Here is a 25,191-nt window from a genome sequence, read left to right on the forward strand (position 1 = left end):
GATGCTGCTCCCACGGTCAGCCACGACCATGGGGACTAGACAAGGAACCAGGGACCCTTGCCTTCCCAACTCTACCCCTACCACTGGTGCATTGCATCTTACCTGCAGCCCAGAGCCCGGTGCCCCCTTCCATGCCTCTCAACTTGTGGCCGAGCAAGCCCAGGTGCAGGAGCCTCCATGGCCTGACCCAGGTCTCAGCCTCTGCTTCTGTCTTCCAGGCAGGCCTGGCCTCCCCTGAGAACTCAGAGCAGCTCATCATCGCCCTGGAGCCCGAGGCAGCCTCCATCTACTGCCGGAAGCTGCGGCTGCACCAGATGATCGAGCTGAGTGGCAAGGCGGCCGTGAATGGGTACAGCGCCAGTGACACAGTAGGAGCGGGGTTTGCACAGGGTACCTCTGCTCTCTCTCTCCCTCCCTCCTCTCCCCACCCCTCCCGACCCCTGGCAGTGTCTCTGCCTCCGATGACTTCCAAGACACTTGCTGCTGTGCGTGGGGTGAGGGCACCCCGGGAGGAGCCTGGCATCGGGCCCCTTGCTGCTCTTCAAAGGCTATCACAGGCTAAGTCATGGTCACCCTAGTTCATCACCCACCAAGTAGGGGGCTTCTCTCCAAGCACCTGAGGGTGACATGAGAGCAATCCTTAGGGTTGCATTTCCTTCAACTCCTGATCTTCCTCATCTACTAACCGACTCAGTCTGATCCCATTGCTTGGTCTTAATTCCTGCATTAGCACTGTTGGGTTTTTGCTGACTCACTGGCTGGGCTGCATTGCTGTGTGTCTTAGCTAAGCGCTTACAGTCGGCAAGAACCAGACTCTGGAGTGGGGTTGGGGGTAGGGGTGACCCAAGGGGCTTTCCCTTAGTAGTTCCCTATTGGCAAGGTTGGGGTTTACAGTCTTGGCCCCCAGAGCTGCTTTACTGATGCTCAACAGGATCTTCCCAGGGTCTGTAGGGTTGTCCAGGGTTCCAGAGTTTGTAGTCGGGCTAGGTCAGGGTCAGGAAACCACCATGAACTTGAACACTGTTGGGGAGCAGTGTGAGGACTGGCTGGGCATCACAGCTCTGAGCTCCATTCCTCCTTAGAAACCCACTGCCACCCATGCTGGCCTCCAAGCTGCCCTGGAAAGCTCAGGCCTAGAAGGACAAGCCCATGACATCAGTGACCATGTTGCACCTCTCAACCATGTTTGTAGGTTTTCGCGCCCAGAGTCATGTCTGTGTCTCGACACATTTGGCTCTCCTGAGCAGAGGTGCATTCCGGCCTGCACAAGGCTGGGGTCTCCCATAGGCTTCCCCTACTTCCTCTTCCCAGAGTCCATCATGCCAGCGGCCACCTCTCTATATGAGAAAAAGGCAGAAGTCCCATTTGTCACCAGGCTACAGCCTCAGCCTGCCAGGGACCACAGGTTAGCTGGCCTGTCCTGTTGGATATTCCCCAAATGAACGGAAGAGGCTTCCCTTTAAGCCTGGGGCTTGCTTAACCCGTTTCTGGCCACACCCAGTTTCTGTAGCTATGGGAGGCTCGTCTGACCAGCCTCTGATGCCTTAGCTGTTATGCGTGCAGCACCATCAGGTGACAGGCCAAGTCTGTGTTCACCCCTCAAGCAGAGCTTTTCGCACAGGGAGCTACTGGCAGCCTAGGCCTCCCAGCATTTGACAAGCATTGTGCTCATGTTGCAGGCAGGGTGAGGGTCCCCCTGCTGGGGATGGTTGCCTTCTGGGGGGGTTGTCCTCATTTTAAAGGCACCAACCAGCCAGCCCCCACGTTCCACCAGCCCCTGTCTGGTGGTTTCTGGAATTTGCTGCCATCCTCATGCACTCCTCTGGCTTTGGGAATCACCTCCTGGAGGCACGTGATATCAGCCATGCTTTAGAACTGGCAGGTGTGCCCGGAGGGGTGGGATGCCTGGAGGGACACCAACCACAGGCACCTGGGATTCCAGATGCTGCTTTGAACCCAAGCCCAGCTCTCCGAGACCCCTAGCCACCCCACACCCCTAGGGCTCCTCCATCTGGGTTACCTTACTCCTCACGGATTTAACGAAAGCAAAACAGGATAGCTTTATTCACAATCTTGGGCTTAATTTGCCTGAAAAAAAAAATCCTTAGAATCCATTTCTCTTTTCTTTCTTTTTTTTTTTTTCAAGTCATGCTTGGCTGCTTCTTACAAGGCCACTCTCCTGGCCATCCAGTTGCTTTAAAGAACCAGTGGCCACTGTGAGGTCCAGCCCGTAGTTCATCTGGAGCTGGCTCTGGCAGTAGCAGAAACCCCTGGAGGCTCCAGGACTCAGCCCTGAGGAATGGAAAGGGGCAGTCTGCTGCTTGCCCTCCCACTCCAGAGAAGCTGTTTTGCCAACACAGCAGTCGTTGCTGAAGGAGGCCAGGGTCCTCTGACAGCACGGCATGAAGGGCAGTCCACAGCACCAGTTGAATGACCAAACATGGGAGGCGGTGGAAGGAGGAGGCTGGGGACAAGGGCAGTGGCACAGCAGATAGCAGAGCTGACATCTGTACTTTGCTGGTCATGGTGGTCCTCACTGGTTGACCACCAGAACGTGTGCTGAGCACCTACCTTCATGACCACCTACCACATGCCAGCTGTCACACTGGGTGCTGAGGCTGCCTTGGTGATGCAGTCCCTGCTTTATCCAGAAGGAACTTAGGGCAACCACTACTATCTCCACTGTTTAGATGAGGAAATCAAGTCCCGGGAGTTAAGTGATCTCTGGGCTTGGCTGTCCCCTGTACACCTGTTGCCCCTCTAAACATCCCATCATTTCACTTTCATGAATCTTCCCGAGGGTGAGGAATGTCGAAGCTCAGGCTGTAGTAAGCTCATGTGGTTACCGGCTCTGGCCCCACTAAGGCAACTGCAGGTGGGACTCGAAATTCAGTCTACAGTAGATTGCTGTTGAACTTGCTCATTTTATACTGACATGGTCTTTGGCAGAAAACAAGTTCTTGCAGTCAGTGCATCTCAAAGTCACATTGGATCTGTACGCGGTAATTTGGGGCCAGCAGACAAGAGTTGGTCGTAGGAACTGCGTGTCCCTTCACCTCCGTTGACTTGCTTTCCTCATCTGAACGGAAGGACAATGATTTGTGCCGGCTGCCCCCAAACACAGAAGGGTTAATGAGCTCTAGCCTGGGACCACTGTGGGACTCAAATGCGCCACCCTGTGGTCGAAGTGCATATTGGGTCGGGAAACGGCTCCCCAGGCACGTCTGTAAAATCCGATTAAGAAAACATACCGGACGTTCCTAAAATCAGCCAAGACTCTGTGGTGTGACACCGGTTCCCTGAGGACACTGCAGACTGCGTGGCGGGTAGCTCCCTCTCTGGGGCAGCAAAGCAAGACACTAGACCAAAAAAATGTCACTGCAGGAGTCTGCAGAGTGGGTTGGGGCCATGCAGAGGAACTCTGGGGGCTGGTGGGACGGGGCTCCTTTGTCTGGGAAGAGCTGCTGGCTGTGTCATTTCCAGAACCATTTTGAGCAAGTGTCATTGGCTGCTCCATCCCTCAAACCTTCGCACCTGCTGTTGCCTGCATCACACCAATGACTTTGCTTTTCATGCTTTCTTAACCCTCGTCATTTTCTTTCTGTCGGCCACTAGCTAAGGAACACATACGGCGTAATCGGCAGAGCCGGACCTTTTTGGTGGAGAATGTCATAGGAGAGATCTGGTCCGAGCTGGAGGAAGGTAGCGTCCTTGAATGTACTATGCTCTTGCTGGATTTTTTATTTTTTAAATGCACTGCTATCTAAGAAAGAAAAAAAAAATTGCATTGCCATTGTTCCACTTTTGTACTTTTGGAAGATGCTCCCTACCAGTGGGTTTAAGGACCCCTCTCCCAGGGACAGGCCTTTGGGAGCTGTCCTGCGTGTGTGAGACCCCGTGGACTCTGCCAAAGCAAGCCAGACACCCGTGGGAACACACCGGTTCCCGAGTAAGTCACAGGTTAAACAGCAGGTCACTTGATGGCGCTCTTCACCCGGCAGGGGGATGTATGGGTGCCAGGTACGCAGCACCCTGGGACCCGAGTGCTTTGGTCACTTCTCTGGGTTCGTTGTTATCTATGCCTACCCTGCCTTCCAGGGCCACCGCCCATGCTGCTGAGTGAAGCCACCATGCAATGAGACATGTTGGTGTTGAGCTGGGGCTTCCAAATCACTCCCATGTCCCCAGGCTGGTTTCACATGGGACTGACACCACACGCTCTGTGTCAGCAGTGACTGTTTCTGTACCAGGTGACAAGTACGTGGTTGTGGACAGCGGCGGGGGCACCGTGGACCTCACTGTTCATCAGATCCGGCTGCCGGAGGGACACCTGAAGGAGCTGTATAAAGCCACAGGTGAGCCGCTGCCGGCTTCGTCTTCTCAAACCGCTTTCAGTCTCGCGGGTGCTTTGACCCCAGCGTGGGTGATCGTAGGCGGGAGAGGACTCGGTGCCTGCTTGGAGTTGAAAGACAGAAATGCTGCAGCTTTTTCTTTGGGATGCAAAGCGCCAGCGTGTGGGACTTGGTGTGGAGTGAGTCTGAGGAGGTGCTGGTGCCTGATGACACCTGACTCGAGGCCAGCTCTCTAAGGAGGCCGAGGACACCTGGTCTTGGACGAGCTCATTTCCTTAGGAGGAAGGAGAGGTCCAAGTGCCGGGACTTGCTGGGTGGGCATTTGAATATGCTCCTCGTTAGTCCAACACATTGTTCTTTTTGTGCATGTGGTTTTAAGGATGTTTGGTAAGAAATCTCAGTTTTTTAACATTGCTTTCTCCGCTTAGGTGGCCCCTACGGATCCTTGGGCGTGGATTATGAATTTGAAAAACTTCTGTGTAAGATATTTGGAGAGGATTTCATTGAACAGTTCAAAATCAAGCGTCCCGCCGCCTGGGTGGACCTCATGATCGCGTTTGAGTCTCGCAAGAGAGCGGCTGCCCCAGACCGGACCAACCCGCTCAACATCACCCTGCCTTTCTCCTTCATCGACTACTACAAGAAGTTCCGTGGCCACAGCGTGGAGCATGCCTTGAGGAAGAGCAAGTGAGCAGGGCTCGCCCGTGGTCCATGGCCTGTGGCCATTAACCCATGGCCCGTGGCTTGGGATGTTCTGACAGGGGATGGTGTTGAGCCACTCTAAATCGCATGGTACCTGTCTGGAAGACGGTTAAAGGCTGAATATCTTTTTTTTTTTTAAGATTTATTTTTATTATTATTTTTTTTATTGGAAAGGCGGATATACAGAGAGGAGAGACAGAGAGGAAGATCTTCCATCCGTCCGATGATTCACTCCCCAAGTGAGCGCAACGGCCGATGCTATGCCAGTCCGAAGCCAGGAGCCTCTTCCGGGTCTCCCACGCGAGTGCAGGGTCCCAAAGCCTTGGGCCGTCCTCGACTGCTTTCCCGGGCCACAGGCAGGGAGCTGGAAGGGAAGCGGGGCTGCCGGGATAGAACCGGCGCCCATATGGGATCCCAGGCGTGCAAGGCGAGGACCTTAACCACTTGCGCCACCGCGCCGGGCCCAAGGCTGAATATCTTAAAAATAATAGACAAGCATTGTAGGTTTCTTATAGCCTGGACATTTTTTTTATATATATACATTTTGGTCTGCATATCCACAGTGAAGTCACTGTTATAGTTCAGCATGCCATAACTAACACCTTCCATGTTATCTTTTTCTGAGAGGGAAAAAACTGCCAGTCATTTGCCATGTAAAATACAAACTTTTCATCTGGCTTCCACACCTGTCAGTTCCCTGCTAGACTAACTCCTCATCCACACCACCTCCCCCCCACAAGACTGTCAGGCTGTGTAGCATCTGATCCACAAATATGAGAATACTTTCAAACATTCATGGAAAACTGGACTTAGTGGTACATTTCTAAAATTTCTAAAATTTTTGCCTTGGTTTTACAAATAAGTGTTTTTTTTTTTTTTTGTTGTTGTTGGTGAAATTTTCAAAGGCCTCTTTGCATGAATCCCTAAACTTTTGCACTGAAATGATATTCTATTTTCATTCCATTTGCCATGAACCTTTGGAAGAACCCTCATATTTCAGTATAGAGTTCTAAAGAAGATACATTTTAAGTCATAACCATAACATCTTTATTTTACTTGAATAATTCTTCAATATCATAAAACATCTAGTTAACATGAACATTTTTTTCCAATTATCTCATAAAGTGTTTTTCTGTTTGTGTCACCATGCCCATAAGGGCTGCACACAGTAAGGGTATGAGTGTGAGCTTTTGGACATAGGCTTGTCCAGTGTGTTTCTAACCAAGGCAGTCATACCCTTCCTGAGGCTCAACTCACCGCAGGCTGGCCAGTGGCGCCTGGATCTTCAGGTGGTTCCAAGAGCCTTGGATGGGGTCTGCTGGTCTCTCACAGCCTCTGAGATGGGGAGAAGAGCCTCATGAGTCATCTTGGCCACTTCTCTAAGAAGCCCTCTTCTCTATGCCTTTTAAAGTAGAAAACAAAGCAGATTTGATTCCAGGTCTTCTTGTCCTTGGAGCAGGAACAAGCCAGACTGTCTGGCTGCACTGATGACCCCTGTCCCATTGGGTTCCCTCCAGAGGAATCTCCCCTCTGTGTCCTCCTGCATAGTTGGAGGGGCCCGCCAACCCTGTCACAGAGGACACTGGCCATAGCCAGCAGTGGCATCACCCCACACCATGCCACATTGTCCTTTGGCCCATGCCATGGAAAGAATTGCTGGTAGCTTCTGGAAAGTGTCAAGGGAAAGCAGCTGAGGTGGGCGTGCTGGACTCAAGGAGGAAGTCTGTTGTGTGCTTGACCCTGGAGTTTCAGCACAGGCAGTGTCCGTGCTGTGGGGGTGGGGAAGAGAGGGTCTGAAGCATTAGTGCCAGAAAGTTCCTCCCCAGGAGTACCATGATCCTGCACTTCCAGCAAGGACTGTGCTCTGCATAGATGAGACATGAGCGCTCACATCTTTTCAGATCAGTCCCCAGCTGCCATGTGCTGGGGGTCCCCCTGGAGCTCAGCCCCCCTCTAGACTTCCTGCCCAAGCTCTTGTTGTTCCTGCTGCTTCTGGACATGCTGTAGTTTTATAGAGCAGTGGTGATGACCATCCAACAGGAGGAGGCTTGCCCCTGACCCGTGGCAGGTGTCTGGGAGTTGAGAGACACAGCCAGGAGCTCACGTTGACATCCTTATGTGGCAGTAGGGTAAACACATCCAGATGAGACTTCAGTGTGATGGACTTGGACCTCTGTTAAAATCCAGATGTGGTCCTGCAAAAGACAGAGACATCTGTCCAAAAGGAAGGTCAGTTGCAGCACAAGCAGAGAAACAAGAGAGAGATGAGGTCCTGGCCTCTGAGCATCCCAGCGGGCTGGAGGATTTCTAAGGGTGTCATCGCCCCTGAGCTCGCTCTTCTCCTGGGATGTAGCACGGGCTTTTGCCGGGGCACAGGTCTTTTCAGATGAACCCGGGTATTCCTGGGGGATGCACACACTCACCACATGTTCCTCTCTCTGCCCACCCCTCCACAGTGTGGATTTTGTGAAGTGGTCCTCACAGGGGATGCTGCGTATGAGCCCAGATGCCATGAACGCCCTGTTCAAGCCGACCATTGACAGTATCATCGAGCACCTGCGTAAGTGCCAGCTGGGCTTTGGCCACACAGCAGGGTAGAACTGAGTGGGGACTAACTTCTCGTGAATCATCCAGCAGTGTGAGCAGAGTCAGGCTGGCAGGGTCCCAGGGCCAGAAGCTAAGGGAGTGAGCCAGGCTGGGACATGTTGGGGGTTGGGGATGCTGGGGACAGACTCCTTTGCTCCCCTCAGGCCCTACAAAATAGGTGAGAGCCTGCCCTCTCCTGGGTTCCAGGTAAGACCCTACAGTCAGCTGGGAGCTGAGAAGCCACATGGTCCTGGGGCAACAGGCCCCGTGGAGTGCACTGTCTTTTCCTTATCAGGACACAGTAGAAGTCCTCACTTACCTGGGACCCTGTTCAGGGCCCAAGCCCTGCCTCCTCTTCCCACTCATCGCCTACCAGATCACATCCCCTAGTGTGGGAAGGGATTTTTGTGAAATTCCCCCAAAATGTGGTTTATACCCAGCTAGCCTTGATTCCAGAGCACTTTTGTATGCAGCCTGCCTTTCTTGATCAGACGGCTGCCCTGGCTAAGACAACTGTGCTCTGTATGGGAGTGCCTGAGATCAATGTGCAGCCCTACCTGGTTCCACTTGTTGCTAGTGCACTCCCTGGGAGTCAGGAGGCGATGGCTTAAGCAGCTGTCTTCCTGCTGCCATGTAGGAGAGCTGGGTTGAGTTGCAGCAGGATCCTGTGTTAGGCATTTGGGGAGTGAACCAGTGCACGGGAGCGCTTTCTGTCTCTCAATTGGATAATAACTCCAGGAGAATTTTCTTCAGTGAGCTGCCTTGTAAGATTGGTCAGTGTGGGTTTTGTCTACTCCACAGTGTCATGTAATTCCCAGTGCCCCCCTGGCCTGCTGGTTATGGAGTCAGGACCTTCTCCCTTCCTCTCCCTCTCCAGGGGACCTCTTTCAGAAGCCCGAGGTGTCCACGGTCAAGTTCCTCTTCCTGGTAGGTGGCTTTGCTGAGGCGCCACTCCTGCAGCAGGCAGTGCAGGCTGCCTTTGGCGACAAGTGCAGGATCGTCATCCCCCAGGATGTGGGCCTCACCATCCTCAAGGGCGCCGTGCTCTTCGGCCTGGACCCAGCCGTCATCAAGGTGCGCCGGTCCCCGCTCACCTATGGGGTGGGTGTGCTGAACCGCTACGTGGAGGGCAAGCACCCGCCCGAGAAGCTGCTGGTGAAGGATGGCACGCGCTGGTGCACCGACGTCTTTGACAAGTTCATCTCGGCTGACCAGTCTGTGGCCTTGGGTGAGCTGGTTAAGCGAAGCTACACTCCTGCCAAGCCCTCCCAGCTGGTCATTGTCATCAACATCTACAGTGCCGAGGACGACAGCGTCAGCTTCATCACCGACCCTGGGGTGAAGAAGTGTGGCACGCTCCGCCTGGATCTCACGGGCACCAGTGGCACAGCGGTGCCCACCCGGAGGGAAATCCAGACCCTTATGCAGTTTGGGGACACCGAGATCAAGGCCACGGCCATTGATATAGCCACCTCAAAGAGTGTCAAAGTAGGGATCGACTTCTTAAATTACTAACCTCCCCTCCATGCTGCCTGTTCCCCTTGGACTCACCTCGTCTGCATCTACTGACCTCAGTCTTGACTGTCCTGTCCCTGACCTTGACCCCTTGCCATTGTCTATCTGAATTTCAGCAGGGAAGATGAGAACGTAATTACCAGGGTTAGAAATAGATCAGAATTGTTGAGGGTACATTGGAGTCAGAACAACTGCCAAAAATGAGGGTTGAGGTTTGGGACCAAGAAATTCCAGGACCCCAGAAGAGTAGCTCATTCCCACAGGGACAGAGTGGAGGACCCGCTGTCTGACAAGGGAGCCAGCACCTTGTACAGCTATGGGTGAGCTGGTTCTGCATAGCTCTCTGCTTAGGAGAGCTTGCTTGGAAGCTCCGTTGCTGTCTTCCTAGATTTCAAGGGAGATCTTTTATTCAAGGGAGAAATTTTTTTCCTTAATGTTGTTTTTGGATGGCAGTCAATTACAAAATGCCACCCATCTGCAGCTAATTTCTTTTCATCATCCTGGGATAACAAGTGGTGATTCAGTGGGGACTTGGTGTGATGATTGCTGGTGGGAGAAGACAGCCCACACTGGGCACTATTTTAGGTTCTTGTAGAATTGAAATTCCAACAGGCTCAGTGAAGGGAAACTCTAAGCTCCTCTGCTGGGGTTGTCAGAAGTAGAAGTACTGACACTTCAGCTCTTCAGCAGGTGAAAATGTGCTGTGATGGAAGTGACTATTCAGGAATTCCTGACCTAGCCCGAACTGTATCAGTCCTGCTCCCCAAGGCGGGAGCCAGACCCCCAGAGGATGCCTGCCACCGTGGCTAGTCCTGAACCCTTGCTACCAAGAGCTTCCAAAAGTTGGTGGGAAAATGTAATTAAATGACAATGCGAATTTTTCCATGAACTTTTGAAAATTTTCTCCATGTTTTTTTTCCTATCTAGTCTTACTCATGATTAAAGTTTAATTTATAAGTTAGGCACAGTGAGAATTATCATGACGGTTAATGGAGTAGACTAATTAGAGCAATGAACTGTCATAAAGTTGACATGAATGTCTTCACCTCTTCTCCAAATCCCTTACCATACACCAGGCTGTATTTTGGGACCACAGTTGAGCAACGGTAACTGAAGTAGCAAAAAGCCAACCCCTAGGGTGGGGTGAGGGCTACAACCGCAGGGCCTGTGATGTAATTCCCAGAACACCAGGGTCCCAACTTTTGAGCTCAGAAGTAACTTTAGCTATTCTAGCTAATCCCAGCAGGAATCCTGTGCCTTGTCTCCACCCCCAAGTCCAGAAGTCTGGAGTAGCTCCTGGCCCCCAAAAGCTTTCCCCCACCTTGCTCCTCATTTCTAGGTTCTTGGGCTTCTGACCATTGGTTTCCACCCTTCAAGAGGAATTCAGTAGTGGACTCTGGGATGAGAATCTCGTCCATAAAATATTTTGTTAGAACCCTCCCATTTAAAAACTCTGTCTAGAAATAATTGGATGAATTATACTACTTTTTCTCAAGGCAGATCTGTGGCTCACTACATCAGCATCATGTGAGTGCTTGTTAAAAATGAGAGCCTGGGTCCTGACTCTTGAACAGGGGGCATCTTTAGGCTATACCACAAGTGCTTAAAGTCACACTGAAAATGCAATTTCCTAACTTTTCAGTTTTGTTGAAGCTGAAACAGGGACCGCAACCTGCACCCTCTGGCCTCATGGAGGGCTCGCTCTGGAAGAGAGCTGACTTGTGGTGAGTGGCGCCACAGTTCATGCTTTGTGTGAGTGGGCTGGCCTGCCCCTGGCTTGGGGATGGTACTTGTATAGGATGGATCTAAGAGGAAAAAGAATTCAGAAGAGAAGGACTAAGAACAGACCTGATCTCCCACACTGGGTCTCCTGATACCTCCAAGCATCGGGAATCAACTAAGGAAGAAAAATTCAAGAATCTGACTCAGCCTATCTGATCTTTTCCAAACTGTCTTTTCCACCTGCTGGAATTCATTCCAATTTCAAATAACTGGAGGCATGCATCATGATTGAATAGAGAATGAGCGAACAGACTTGGAATAGACCCATTAGCATAGCTGATATGCAGATTTTAAATCGCTTTTTCAAATTTCATTTTGTCACATCGCCTTCTTCACCTCTCCTGCTGCAGAACTCCTACTAGAATGTGAAGCACCCACAAGCCACAGACCCAGGGAACGTGAGCCCCATCCCGTCATGGCAGGTGCCAAGCGTTTGCTAGTGTTCCCTTGTTGCCTGCTCTGCCTCCAAAGCTTTGTCAAGGGTCTCTCTTTGGTGTTGCCAGCCATATTCTTCTACAAAGAAGACTTTTCAGCTTACTTCCGAGTAATCTTTTATGTATATACAATGTTAGAATCTTGTACAGAATGTTTATTTCTACCACGCGCTTGTCTTGTTTGAAATAATACTCTATGGCTTTTGTTGTTGACCTTGCTGTCCTAAATTTTGCACAGCTTATTTTCTTAATTGCACCCATGCATCATCCATTTTTGCTGATGTCTAGCTAGGGACTATGTGTGTGTAGAAAGATGGAGGTGCCTAAGTCAGGCCCCTCTGAGTATGTGCATCAACCCTTACTCTCTCACACACACACACACACACACACACACACACACACACATCCTTCCCAGAGATCCATTGGTCAACTTCCAAGCATTATGAATCCATTCTCCTGTCCAGAGTTAGAAAGTGGAACATTCTGGTCCTATACAGAAAAGCCTGTGAAATTCTTTACATCCTGCAGGGCCATCCAGCTCTCCCCTGTGAGGCAAAGCAATCACTCCAAGGGTACCATGTGGTCTCTTGGGTGTGATGTTTTTAATATTCCAGGACCAAGGGAAGACATCAAGTGCTAAACGCAGCTTGTCTACTGGGCTCAGTGTAATCATGAATAATATAGTCAACTTCCTCTTCTTTTTTCTTTTGCTAATGTTAAGCCTTTCCCTCCTTGCATTGATGATATCTCCTTGGCTACTATTTCTCTTTTATGAACTGATGGAAATCTGCAATCTTGGCAAATAGATGATGGACAGGGTGTGATAATTTTATTGGACTTCCTTCTGGCCCCAGAGATGCAGCCTGAGTAGTTAAACTCTTTAAATGAGACCTTCAAATCCATCCCCACCTGCAGAAATATTCTAGAATAAGAACACTGGGTAATTACACTGGGACACATTTCCTAATCTTAGAATGTTTCTAGAAGGCCTGTTGTCTTGACTCATTGCTCAGTTGCCCCTGGCCTTCTTGTCTGATGGGCACGTTTCTTGGAAGCAGAGCCATCAAGGATTTCCTCTGTAACTACCCTTTCTGTACCCAGAAGGCAATCATGAATGTTGAACAACAAGTTACAAGTTACAGGACAGCATGGGGAAGAGGAGGGCGGCAAACAAGTGATTTTGCAGCATGAGGGTTGAGATGAGTCCAGATGACAGAGCCTGCCTCACCCTTAGAATGTTATCTAGACCAAGTTTAGCTTTTAGAGTCCACGTCTGGTTAATTGCCAGGGTAGCAATGAATTGCATGCACCAATAGAAGCAGGAGTCAACTGCACTATTAGCCGGAGATGGAATTTCACTTTGTAGAGATGTATTAGCCGTGATGATGCCATGTATGATGTATGATGTATGTATGTATGCTGGGAAATGGCCGACAGAGATGACCAGCATCGCAGTTGTTGGCCATCATATCTGCCCCCATCTCATCTGCTTGAAATAGGAAACAGTACCCCAAAAATCTCAACCACTGGGGACTGGTTCACCATGAGAAAAAGCCCACACTTTGCCAAACTTCACAGCAGTTCACAAGCCTGACAGGATCGTATCTATAAACTCTTGCCTTCACCAATGTCTAATAAAGAAAAAACTCTGGATCTTGTGTGAGCAGTAGTGGCTCTGTTTCTGTTCTGGGTTTGTCAGTGCCACAAAGCATGGGGCATCATGGACCACCCCCCTGTACCTGTGTCAGGTGGAGTTGGTCGGCAGGGCCCTTGTTGGCTCAGGTAAGCTTGATCTACAGTCACTGTCACCATACCAGCCCCGCCTTGCTTTCATGTGCTGGGAACCAAGGCGGCTGGCGCGTCCCAGAAGAAAGTTGGCTAGCCGGAGAGGAGGCACTTAGGTCTGGGGACGCCTGACAACTTCACTGCACCCAAAGGAAAGTCATTTTAGAAATTCAATGGGCCTGGGATAGTGCCCTGGCCTCGGGCGTCCTGGCAGGCACATGTAACTGCATTCAGAGCTTTGGATTTCTTCCTGGCGCCAGACCAGGGTCACACTTTGCAGCTGGTCCTAGAAGCTTCTAGGGCTCCAAGAGTGGAATGAAGATGTTGCCTCATGGTAGGCCTCATCTGAGGCTTAATTGCCAGTAGAAGAGAGGCTGGGGGGCTGCAGTGTCACCAGACAGCCGCGCTGGGTTTTCCTGCACTGGAAGGAGCAGCTGGTGCAGGTTGGGAGAGCCGTCGGTTCCCTCTCTGCCTGGTTCACACCAGTGTGATTTTCTTGGTGAATTTCACTCCAGTCAGATAAGGCACGGTCTCCGTTACTTCCATAAATCGCAGTCTCAGGAGGCAACCTTACTAGCTTCACACAGCCCTTTGCTGGCATGGACCCCTGCACCTGTGCCCATGCGCCTACGTGGTGGGGCTAAGCCCTGGACGGGTCTTCCCTGCAGCCCCACCGCCGCCTGCCGGCCCCTCACACTGCCAGAATTTGGGGCCAGGGCCTGGGACTCTGCCTTAGCCCGGCACTCCAGAGGGAAAACGGGAGGACATCCATGCCCCTGCCCGCCGCTCTACCACTCCCCGCGCCCCCAGCAGTCCAGTTTCAGAGACCTAAAGCCCTGCTCACATAGCCCTGTGTCCCACTGTGGGAGACGACTAAGGCAGACAGCTTGTGGCAAATGTGTGGACCGCACGTCCTGCCCAGGCTGGGAGGGCGGGGCGCTGCGGGGGTGGGGGACAGGGTACCCCAATCTCTAGTTCACTCTGTTCTCTGGTCGGTCTGGTCCGGTAGGGATCCAGGTATGGCGAGGGGGAGGGGAGGAAAAGGGGCGAGGACGCTGGGCGGAGACTGGGGTGAGAGCGCACAGGTCACCCTGCTTCCCGCGCAGGGTGACCGCACAAAGGAAAGTCTCAGGGCGGTGAGGCTGAGAAGGCACAGTGGAGGACCCAGCTGGCCTCCAGCGGGGGGGATCCAGGTGATCCTGCAGACGGCAGGGAGGGGGTGTTTCCTACTGATGTTATCTAGCTCCTCCCTACTCGCCTTCTCCAGCTGATATCCTTTTGCTGCTATCCCGACCCTCGGAGTTTAGATCATCCTCTTCCACCCCAAGCTGTGGCGATTACACAAGGATAGCTCTTTCCTTCAGTGGCATCTGCACACCATTGCCCAGTCAATGCTGCTGGGTTTTGTCCCCTTCTGAATGGGGGGACTATTGAGGGACTTCAGGAAGTCAACCCAGGCAGTGCTTTGAGAACAACTCTTGGTAGATGCACAGCCAGCTCTGTAGGATGGATGGTAGGGCCACCCATGAGCCTCACTACTCCTAAGCGGGTGGAGACTGAGCTGTTTGATGACTTGGCCCTCCTCTACAGCCTGATGCCCTTTAACCTGGCTTTGGAGGTGTTGTTCTCAAGAACCTATCCGTGCAGGGTGGGACATGGTCTTGTCCACAGAATCCAAGGCAGGCCCTGGTGCGTTGGGGGTGGGAGGCACTGCCCACAGAGAAGGGAGAGGTCACCTGCATCAGAGAAAACATTCACATAAATTGGTATTACAATGGAGCCCCGGGTCTCTGCTCACCCAGCTGGGAATCCATGCCGTTGTCAAAGAAGTTCCTGAGCCCTTCCAGCAGGGCTCACTCTTGATTCTTCGTTGTGGGCGTGTGTCCGTGCACTGGGGGATGTTTAACTGCATTCTTCTGGTAGATTCCAGATGCTTCCAATCCCCTGGCAACCAACAATGTGTCTAGAGGTTACCAGATGTCCCTGGAGCTGGGGGATGGAAGCAGACATTCCAACTGCAACTGATTCCACCTGGTGGTGTGGGTGCCTCATCTCTCCTCTCACCTGAAGGCTCCTGGGTCTTGCTCTTGGTATTCCTGGCCTCTGTCACATTCCATGGCCCTGGTGTGGATGGATGGATGGACAAGCACATGGATGGATTGATGTGTGGGTGGGTTGATGGATAGATGGATATGTGGATGGAAAGTTGGATGAATGGGAAGCAGACCTTTACCAGGTTAATGGAAAGTGCAGTGGTCCCCTTGGATAAATCTGAAGCCAGTTGTGTGTGTGTATGTGTGTGTGTGTGTGTGTGTGTGTGTGTGCTTGTCAGGCAAGATGATGGATGATGCTGCCTCTTCGTCCCAGCCCTGAACAAAGTCTTTCTTCCGTTCTGAGCTCTAGTATAGTACGTTCTTAAGCCAGGGACTTCTGATGAGACGATTTCATTCCCCTTTACCTCCTTCACAGAGAACAAAAGTCATGGAGTCTTCTAAGACCTTCATGAGAATGCTGCCAATCACACCAGGCTACAGTGGTAAGTGTGGACATGGCTGGCAGAATGGTGGTTTCGGGCTGAGTCCTTGTCTGGCCCACCATCCATGCCTACCTGGCCAACCAGCTCTGCACAAGTGCTCTGGTGTTAAACAGAGTGCTGATCCCCGATAGCTGAGTTCCCAGAGGTGGCCTGGGATGCAGGAAGCACTGAATGCCTGATGGGTGAGTCTGGACCAGGATAGACAAAAGATTCCGAAGACACAAATAAGCCGGGGCCTGTCCTTTCCAGGTGGGGCTCTCTGTCCCTACCAAATGACATTGTCATTCTCTCCTGTGATCCCTCAAAGGAAGGTGGCCAAGGGCCCCGATTTCCTAGGGCTGTCATGGTGGTAAACAGTGAAAGTCTTGCTGCTGGAAAATCAAAAGAGCTGTTCACCTGACCTAAAAGTTCTTCATCCTCCAACTCCTGGATTGCTGGGAACTTACAACCTCACAGTATCCCTGCCAGTGGCAGGTTCTGTGGTCCCCAAAGGCTCCCCGCTCTCACATACAGTCTGGAGGAGGTGGTGCTGGGGAACAGTCCCAGCTATACCCTGTGCTCCTGGTGAGGTGAGAAGGCAGGATTTGGATCCTGATGCACCAAGCTTCAGGTCCCTGCCTGCCCAGTGTACATCTATAAGAGAGGAACCTCTCTGTAGTCAACAGACAACTCTAGAGCAGGGGTGTAGTCCAGAATGACTATAGCCAACCACCCTTAATGGATGGTCTAAAGCAACAGGATCTTTTTTGCTTGTGGACCTGGAGGCTCTGCAGTCAGTCTGTAGGGAGGGGCTGTGCTGGTGCCAGGATACAGTCCTGTACCGCTGGCTCCATGGGTGGTCTTGGTTCAAGGTAGTGTCATTCTAGTTGCTCTCTCCCTCTTCCTGGGGTCTTTCCGCACGGTGTCCTTGTGTTGCTGTGTCTCAAATCTCTCTCCTTTTACACTGAAGGTACCAGTTTCTCAGTTTAGGTCCTACCCCAAATCCAGAAGGATCTTCTTTCTAACTCGTTGATCTAATTGCATTTGCAAAGATCTTACTTCCAAATAGCTCACATCCCCAGGTTTCAGGCATTAGGGCTGCAAGGCTACACCTCAACACACTCCATAAGGTTTTTTGGATTGTTTTTAAGGTTTAGAAGAGCCAGCAGATGGTCCTTAGTGAGACCCTGTGAAGGTGGTTTGTGTTCCCCCCACCTCCTCGTGTGTTTGTGTGTGTGTGTGTGTGTGTGTTTGTGCCCTTCCACCATGCATATGTACACTCTCATAAAATATTTACAGGCCAAAGTAGGGCCTGCTAGTGTGGAATGAAGGGACTGTCCCTGGACCCCTGGGTTTCTGTGGAATGACTATTTGTGATTCCCCAAGGACTGAGGTGATGCAGTGGCAGGTGGAGGACTTGCAGCACCAACAGGATCGGCAGTGTGGTTCCTCTGGGGGTGGCTTATCACAGGGTTTGGAGAGAGAGTTGCTGTCATCAGCTTTGAAACCTGACTTTCCTGACATTGGAACCAAGGGAAAAATGTTGGTCTGTCCCTAATGTGTACACACACACACACACACACACACACACACATACTTTTGCCATTTAAAGCTCAGTTCTTAACCTGTTTTTTCTCATTTAGTCTCTTAAAAAGTGATTTTATGGCCACAGCATCATACTGCTGAGGATTCAGCCTCCAGTTTAAACCAAGAGCTGTGCCTCACCGGTCATGCTCGATGCTTATCTCTTAGTGGGTGGAAATGGTGCAAAATTGTCCTGGGGGTGGATCTTACAGATAAAGAATTTACCTTTGTGTGTAATAGCTCTCTGCTTTTTAATAAGCCCTCAATTTCCTGATGGTCCAGCAGGAAAGATCCCAAATTACACTTGGGAAGTGTCAGGGAAATAAGCTTTCTCTCTCTAGAAAGAGGAATAATTTCCGGGGCTCCTCAGCCCATCATTTTGGCCCATTACATGCTTTCCCCATCTGCCATGCAGGCTGACATCAAGGGGCTGTGCCTGTCTGCCCCAGCTCCAAGGTCATTTTTCTGGTGGCCTTGGGAGGGCCCAGCCATGGAGGAAACAACAGCGCTGCTTGTGCTAATGGCCTTGGAGGAAATGCAGCTTTGTTGGCCCCAGGAGGAAGTGCTGAGTGGGCGGATGCCCACATTTGGGGCAGTTTAAGTGGATTCTGCACACCCAGCCAGCTTCGGTCAAGGCTGTGACTCCACTGGCTTTTGCAGGCTTTGTGCCGTACGTTAGCTGCGAGGGAGCCTCCAGCGAGGAAGACATGGGCCACTGCCTGAAAACCTTCCAGGAGAGCACGCGCAGGTACAAAGCCCGGCTGCAGGAGCTGCACTGCAAGGTGGCCGCTACCCCCAGACTGAAGCCCGTGTGCTCGGAGGAGACAGTGCAGCAGGCCGTGTATGACTACTACCGGAAGTACCACCCCTTAAGTGTGGGTATGGGCTCTCCTCATCCATTTCCCCTTCACCCCTGCTTTCAAGATAGAGCGCAGTAGCCACTGAGTTACCAAAGAGAATGTCAAACCCAGCACGATTTCAAGACTCCATGCAAATACTCAGTATCTTTTCTTCCCATCTCTCCCCCTTTTCCCAACCTCCTCTTTCCTTCCTTCCCTCCCTCCCTTCCTTGTTTCCTTCTTTCCAAAATTTGGGAGACAGAGTACTCCCAACACTGGTTCACCTCCCAAATGCTCTCAACAGTCCTAGGCTGAGGACCAGGAGATGGACAGTCTATCCATGTGAGTGGCAGGTGCCTCTGAAGGCTTGTACCAGCAGGAAGACCGTTGGGAGCCAGAGCTAGTTACCCAATCCAGGCACTCCGTCCGCAGCAGTTCTATCACCTTCCAGCACCATTAAGAGACTTGAACAATCTGCCTTTCAATGCTTTATTCTTATAAAAGCAACATACCATTTCAAACTCTATTTTATCACCTAACTCACATGCTAATTCACATTCACATTCAGTACTAAGTCATCTAGGCAAGAGAGAAGCAGGCACTTGGGAGTTACATCCGACTGGCCCCACAGCATTTTTTTAGCTGTCTGTGTGGCCTTGACCAAGTCTCCTTTCACTCCCTCCAGGTCTCAATAACCTTCTACCATTGGTGGAGGGAATGTTAAGACCATGCTCCCACACTGTATGAGGTAACTAGATAATTGCAAAAACACCTGCTAAGTTGGGGTTTGCATGTAGTAGTAACCAGTCGCTGTCCTATGCTGCATCCCCAGTCTGAGATCGGCCCTGGGCTGACTGTTGGGGTACCAGCTACCTAGAGTCCCCTGTCCACTATGTGGCTTCTCAATGGGACAGCATGGTATCTGTTTTACAGAGTGTAAACACATAAGGAAACCTCCCGAGGAACCGCCCATCCCTGGTTGGGCAGGCTACCTGCCCAGAGCCAGCGTCACTGAACTTGGCTGTGCCACGAGGTACAATGTCATGGCCAGAAACTGCTACAAGGACTTTGTGAACATCACAGAACAGGCCAGGAGGGCACTTCTGAAGCCATATGAGATGTAAGTATGACTTAAGTTATAACCATGGACAGTGAGGTCAAAGAAGAGCAGATATGGGGAAGGGGTTGACCAGATGTTCCATTGTAGCATCAAGCTGGACTATGTCCAATTTGTGTGAAGGGGATTGTTATGTTTGGGATCACAGGGTCTTCCCAGTAGCCACCCTTCACTTTCCCAACAGTCTGCTGCTGGTCTTCACTGGATTGTAAGGAGAAGTTGGGAAGCTTCACCCCTTCTTCCCACTATGTCTTGGCGGTGGCTAGGACCAAAGGTTCTGCGGAAATGAGGTGTTAGAGAATACCACGGCATTGCAGAGAGAGGTTCCTGTGGCCTCAATTTTTCTCTTTCTTTTTTTTTTTTAAAAAGATAATTTATTTCTATTGGAAAAAAAAAAAGAGAGAAGGAGAGACAGAAAAAGATCTTCCACCTACTGGTTTAACCCCAAGTGGCTACAATGATCCAAAAAAAGTGGTTGAGCTGATCCAAAGCCAGGAGCCAGGAGCTTCTTCCAGGTCTCCCACATGGGCACAGGGTCTCAAGGCTTTGGGCCATCTTCTACTGCTTTCCCAGTCCATAAGTGGGGAGCTGGATGGGAAGAGGTGTAGCTAGGACATGAACTGGTGTCTGTATGCAACCTCAGCCTTTGCAAGAGGAGGATTAGCTCATTGAGCCATCTCCCCAGGCCTCTCAAATTTATCTCTTCTATAAAATGGGAATAAATTGTAAGGATTAAAAATAAATACACCACGACCTGGTGTGATAGCCTAGTGGCTAAAGTCCTCACCTTACATGAGCCAGGATCCCATGTGGGTGTTGGTTCCTATCCTGGCTGCTCCACTTGCTTTCCAGCTCCCTGCTTGTGGCCTGGAAAAACAGTAGAGAACAACCTAAAGCTTTGGGACCCTGCACCTGCATGGGAGACCTGGAAGAAACTCCTGGCTTTGGATTGGCTGAGCTCCAGTCTCTGAGGCCACTTGAGGAGTAAACCAGCAGGTGGAAGATTTTTCTGTCTCTCCTTCTCTCTATAAATCTGACTTTCCAATTAAAATAAATAAAATCTTCAAAAATGAATAAATAAATATACCATAATCACCTAGGACCAGTATTATTATGCATTTTTGTCATTATTAAATTTTTGTGTGATATTTTTATTATGTAATATTTTATTATTCATAAAATATTTTATTTATGCTTGCTATTTTTTATCATTAATGGCTTTTATTGTTTAGAACTTATGGAGTGAACGCCCCACGTCCCACTCCTCCTCCTGAAGTTTTGATCCACCAAGGGCTGCTGCCCAGCTACCCAGATTTCTCTGTGCCAGGTAAGGGAAGTCTTTTCTCTCCTGCTTCCTGCCCCTTGAGAGGGGATGTGAGGTTCGCCAGGGCCTCTCTGCCGGCACTCTCAGCTCATGTAATCAGTTTCTCTTCCAGATGGAAACTGCCCAGTCCTGCAAAGACCCTTGAGACAGGACTTCAGCACCCCGGTGACAAGTGGCTGCGCTCGGAAGCCAGACGCTTGGTACAGGGGGAAGTTGTACCTGCAGCCACTGTCCTCAGCAAGCTATGCAGAATGTTAAATGCACAGAGGCCCCTAAAGAGGAAAGCTTACTATTCTCACATCAAAATCAGCCGACACCTTAGTGCATGAAGAAGACTTGTTACAATGAACATTCTCTGACTGCTGTTTGGGCAGTGACACAACAACAATGGTGCAGACTCCTGAGGCATGTGGGAGTAAAAGAGGATGCTACTCAGCATGCTAAAGGTCTTGTGGGGTCGTGCTAAAGGTTTCTCAAGGTCAGGGTGTGTCAGAGTTAACACCATGCTGTCCCAACCCTGCTTCTAGCCAGTTGGTTTCCACGGTCATGCTGGGTCCTCGCACGGCCCGTCTCTAACACTAGTACAGATGCCACGCCCACCTCAGGCCTAATTTTCCAGGATCCATGCTCCCAGGGGTATCAGGTGGCTGATGCCAGCCATATTCATTTGTTGGGGCTGACATCATAAAGCATCCCCCAAGTAGTAGCTTTTGACAATGGAATTGTGGTGGCTTGAAGCAACTTGAACACTCCTTGCTGGGTAATTCCACTCCCACCTTCTTCATTTCAAGTATCCCCCCCGTGTGTGTCAGCATCATCAAGTGGCCATCTTCCTAGAAGGACACAGTCCCATTGGAGTTGAAGTCCCCTCTACTCTGGCATGAGCTCCTCTTCACTGATGACACCTGCAGTGACCCTATTTCCAAAGAAGCCACAATCTGGGGTCCTGGGGACCAGGACTCCATGGTATTTGTTCTGAGGAACACAATTCCATCCAAGCACTAGTGAGCAGATTTCGCTGTGGCCCATGAGGACACACACACACAGTCACACCACACACATGGAGTCACACCACAACACACTTAGTCTCTGTCTCTTCTCTCTCTTTCTCTCTCTTGCTCTCTCTCTCTCTCTCTCTCTCTCACACACACACACACACACACACACCCAGTGGCACTCAGAAGAAGTCAAAAGCAGTTCAGGGGTGGGTGGTTGGTGCAGACACAACACCACCTGGGACGCCTGTGTCCCGTATCAGAGTGCTTGGCTTGAGTTCCGACTCTGTCTCTGATTCCAATTCCTGCTCTCACACACCCTGCAAGGCAGCAGGTGATGGCTCCAAGACTTGAGTCCTTGCCACATACAAGAGAGGCTCAGAGGGAGAGCCGGGCCTCTGGCTTTCAGTTGGGTCTAGCATTTGAGAGGGACTTGGATGGGTGATGAAACAGAGTAAGGAAGCTTCCCCACCTCTGCCTTTCAAAGAGAATGAAAAGTAATTATTACAGTAAGTTCCAGGAGCTGTGACAGATGCCATTATTGTCATAAAGCTCAACACGTGTCAGCCAGTAGGGTCATCAGCGGTTCCTGGGGCAGGAATGCTCCCTGGACCATCCCAGGCTTCCCAGGTGAGGAGTCAGGAGGCTGCAGAGCTTCATGGAACACGTTTCATCTTTGTCTTCACCGACATCCAAGTGAAATGTTATGTTTTCCCTCCCTTGTGAATGCAAGTGAGAAATCACAGCATCCTATGTCACCTCAGCTGGGCAGAATTCACAGCTCTTCCCCTTCCCATGCCTCCTGTGCCAAGAACCTGAGGTCATTGTAAGGCTCACCGCCAGTTTGTTCCCACAGGAGCCATTGTACTGTCTCTACTCCTTACGTTCTGTTATTTAATATGGATACGTAAAGGCATGTTCAAGGTTAGTTTGCTAATCTGGTCTCTATGATTTTGATGCTATTTGAATTGCTTCCTTTGTCTTCTTACACATGCTTATTGCAGCTCTTTGAAAGCATTGCTTTAAGAAATGACAGGTTTCATCAGCTAGCCAATGGATCTCCGGCACAGAAATGGTTAAGATTCTTTGTCTAGAGAAACAGACTAGAATGAGCGGCAAGGTACGGTGCCCAGAGCAATAGCCCTGGACACACATCCAGGAGTGGTGTGATGTACAAGGGAGCACTGTCTGGGGAGACACGCTCACCTTGATTGAACTCCGCAGTGCTCACAGAGATCAAAACCCTCGTGGCACTCCATAAATCTGTAGGACTTTTATGTGTGAATTGTAGGAGAAAATTAATGATTTCATGGGAGAATACTGTTGTGGAAAAACATTCAGAATGTGGTACATGAATAATGGCAGTCCATACAAATGTGCAGCAGCAGAATATCTATGCACACACACACACGGCTATCATCTTGTTTTAAAAGGTGGGGATGGTCATTCAACGCAGCAGTTAAGACCCCTACATCTCATAGCAGAGTGCCTGGGTTCAAGTTCTTGCCTCACTCCTAACTCCAGCTTCCTGCTAATGCTCACCCTGGGAGGCAGCAGGTGAGGGCTCCCACAGTTGGGTGCCTTCTGTGCATATGGGAAATCTATGCTGCATTCCTGGCTCCTGGCTTCAGCCGCATCCAGACCTGGCTGTCGTGGACCTGTAGAGGATAAGCCAAGAGACGAGATATTTCTATCTCTGTCTATGCCTCGTAAACAAAGCCAATCTTTTTTTTTTTATTAAGGAAGAGAAGAGCTAACCTCTAGTATTAAGCACAGCAGTCATTGATGGTGATAATGGTGCTGCGAATGGTTTTAATTTGTGCTTTTCCACAGTCAACAGGCATTGCTTTCATAATCAGGAAACAATTTAAAAAATCCTTGGTTTCATTGATGAAATATTTTCTCTGATCTGTTACACATGATGCATTTAGAGAAAAAAAAATCTCCATAGAAATAACTGGCAGGTGATGGCTTAACTGCTGTGCCACATTGCCCTCCCCTTTTCCTAGCTTCTTCGCAGGGCCCATCCTTCCCTGGGAAGAGTGTCTGCACAACCCACAGGGGAACCAGGAGTGAGCTAGATCTCTCACCTCCCTAGGGCTGTGTGGCCGGGACTGCCTTCCAGCCCCCCAGAAACACACTCCAGGGATGGACTGCGTGCCTGGCTTGCTCTGCGTGGTGTGGCAGATGCCTGCTCGGAGCTCAAGGTCATGTGGGCCTTGGAGGAAGGATATGCCAGGCCTGGCACGACTCCTCACCACAGCGCACACCCATGAGATCATACTGTGCATCAGGATGGCAGTCAGCGGTGAATCCAGCCTGCGCCAGTTTTTTTTTTTTTCTTAAGTGACTCAAGCTGTAAAATTGAAAAAAAAAAAAAGATATCCACTCAGTGACAGAGGGAACATAATTGAATAAAAGCAATTTAAAAAATTCATCACTAGGATCTAATTCTTCCCCAACTTCGTGATTAAGATCACCAAGTTCACTGTGCAAATCTGCAACTCCTTTTGTTGGAGCCATTCTGCAGCACCATTCTTTTCCTTAATCTTTGTCCTTTCTGGTTCTCCCTAGCCTATAATTTCTGGAGCGTTGTCTGTCGGCGGGAGGAGGCAGAGAGGTGATTTTACTGCTCAGCAAATTATCATGATTAGCGCAAGCTGCATCCGTAATGAGCTCATTCTTGCTTCTAAAAACAATTCCATTACCTGATAGGACAGAGTGCCCTGCACCCAGGTGGCCTTTTGTTGGCAGGGTCTGGTCTTGGTGACAACTAAAGCACTCCCTTGGGGTTACTTCCTTTGGGTGCCAGGGTCTCTGTCTCCCACTCCCACCCCACAGAATGCTGACCAGCTGGCTCTGCGAAGGAACCCAGACATCACCTTCTCTTTGCCCCAGCGTGGCTTTGAGGCACGTGGATCTGGGACAGGCTCGCCGGGTTCTCAAGGAGCTGCACTTTCTGGCTGTGTGGCTGCAAGTTTCCCAAACTTCAGAGTCTCAGAGCCCTCCTTTGTACCATGGAAGCAACCTCAGGCAGCTAAGGTGTGGAGATGAATGAAGACATTACGCAGGGCCATGTTGACTGGGCAGGGGCTGCTGTCGTTGTGAGGTCCCAGAGGAAAACGTGTGACAGCCCAACTGGGTTGGGAGGAAGAGTGACAGCACCGAGCCAGTAGTGCTTGGTCTCACAAAGAGGAAATGTCCCAGCCAAGAGCTGAATCTAGGAGGTTGGTGTCCTCCTCCATGGCTCCTGGCACAGTGACACAAACGAGTCCGACAAGAGTCATGGTCTCAACCCAGAATACATCCAGCCAGAAATCGGATGGGAGCGCAAGCAAGGGCCACAGTGCAGCACAGCCCACGTGGTGAGGCCAGCATCAACCGGGCTGCAGTTGTCTCGAGCCGAGCTGCGGATGCTTCGAGCAGAGCTTCGGGTATAAAGTGGTGGGTCTGCCCTCCTTGTCTGGTTGTGTTGGAGGACTCCAAGCAGCAGCAGGCCTGGGCCTGGGGCTTGGCGGAGTGTTGTGCAAAGGTACAGTGTGTGCCTCTTTCCTGCTGATCCCAGCTAAAAGCACTGCAAAAGAGCAAGTGTGTAGGCCAACCTGTGCTGGCTCAGTGGAGGGCAGGCTGGGCAACCCCTCTCCTTGCCCTATTCTGTTGT

General features: G+C 50.7%; 2 protein-coding genes across 3 annotated transcripts in view; both read left to right on the top strand.

The window, feature by feature from the left end:
* HSPA12A (heat shock protein family A (Hsp70) member 12A) overlaps nucleotides 1-9,906 on the top strand; it is a 119,306-nt gene extending 109,400 nt beyond the window's left edge. Inside the window, exons 8-13 of one of the 2 annotated variants that reach the window (XM_040991768.1) lie at nucleotides 219-390; nucleotides 3,616-3,702; nucleotides 4,251-4,355; nucleotides 4,781-5,039; nucleotides 7,511-7,614; nucleotides 8,518-9,906. In XM_040991768.1, coding sequence (XP_040847702.1) covers nucleotides 219-390; nucleotides 3,616-3,702; nucleotides 4,251-4,355; nucleotides 4,781-5,039; nucleotides 7,511-7,614; nucleotides 8,518-9,155 — 1,365 coding nt within the window. In that variant the 3' untranslated portion in view covers nucleotides 9,156-9,906. The remainder of the gene's footprint in view (nucleotides 1-218; nucleotides 391-3,615; nucleotides 3,703-4,250; nucleotides 4,356-4,780; nucleotides 5,040-7,510; nucleotides 7,615-8,517) is intronic. The other variant, XM_040991769.1, reaches the window with a different exon arrangement.
* A 5,731-nt stretch (nucleotides 9,907-15,637) lies between these two features.
* Nucleotides 15,638-20,899, top strand: CUNH10orf82 (chromosome unknown C10orf82 homolog). The gene is made up of 5 exons (XM_040991771.1): nucleotides 15,638-15,692; nucleotides 17,916-18,134; nucleotides 19,028-19,214; nucleotides 20,444-20,538; nucleotides 20,648-20,899. The coding sequence occupies exons 1-5, from the start codon at nucleotides 15,638-15,640 to the stop codon at nucleotides 20,791-20,793; spliced, it is 702 nt and encodes a 233-aa protein (XP_040847705.1). The 3' UTR covers nucleotides 20,794-20,899.
* The last annotated feature ends 4,292 nt before the right edge of the window (nucleotides 20,900-25,191 follow it).

This window comes from Ochotona curzoniae, unplaced genomic scaffold, assembly GCF_017591425.1.
Source record: "Ochotona curzoniae isolate NIBS_2020 unplaced genomic scaffold, NIBS_Ocur_1.0 contig_66, whole genome shotgun sequence".
NCBI lineage: Eukaryota > Metazoa > Chordata > Mammalia > Lagomorpha > Ochotonidae > Ochotona > Ochotona curzoniae.

Bases quoted from the DNA above. Each gene is read 5' to 3' on its own strand.
- CUNH10orf82 (XM_040991771.1), top strand. From the start codon at position 15,638: ATGGAGTCTTCTAAGACCTTCATGAGAATGCTGCCAATCACACCAGGC. The intron at 15,693-17,915 runs GTAAGTGTGGAC...TGGCTTTTGCAG, and splicing joins AATCACACCAGGCTACAGTG to GCTTTGTGCCGTACGTTAGC. The intron at 20,539-20,647 runs GTAAGGGAAGTC...TTTCTCTTCCAG, and splicing joins CCCAGATTTCTCTGTGCCAG to ATGGAAACTGCCCAGTCCTG.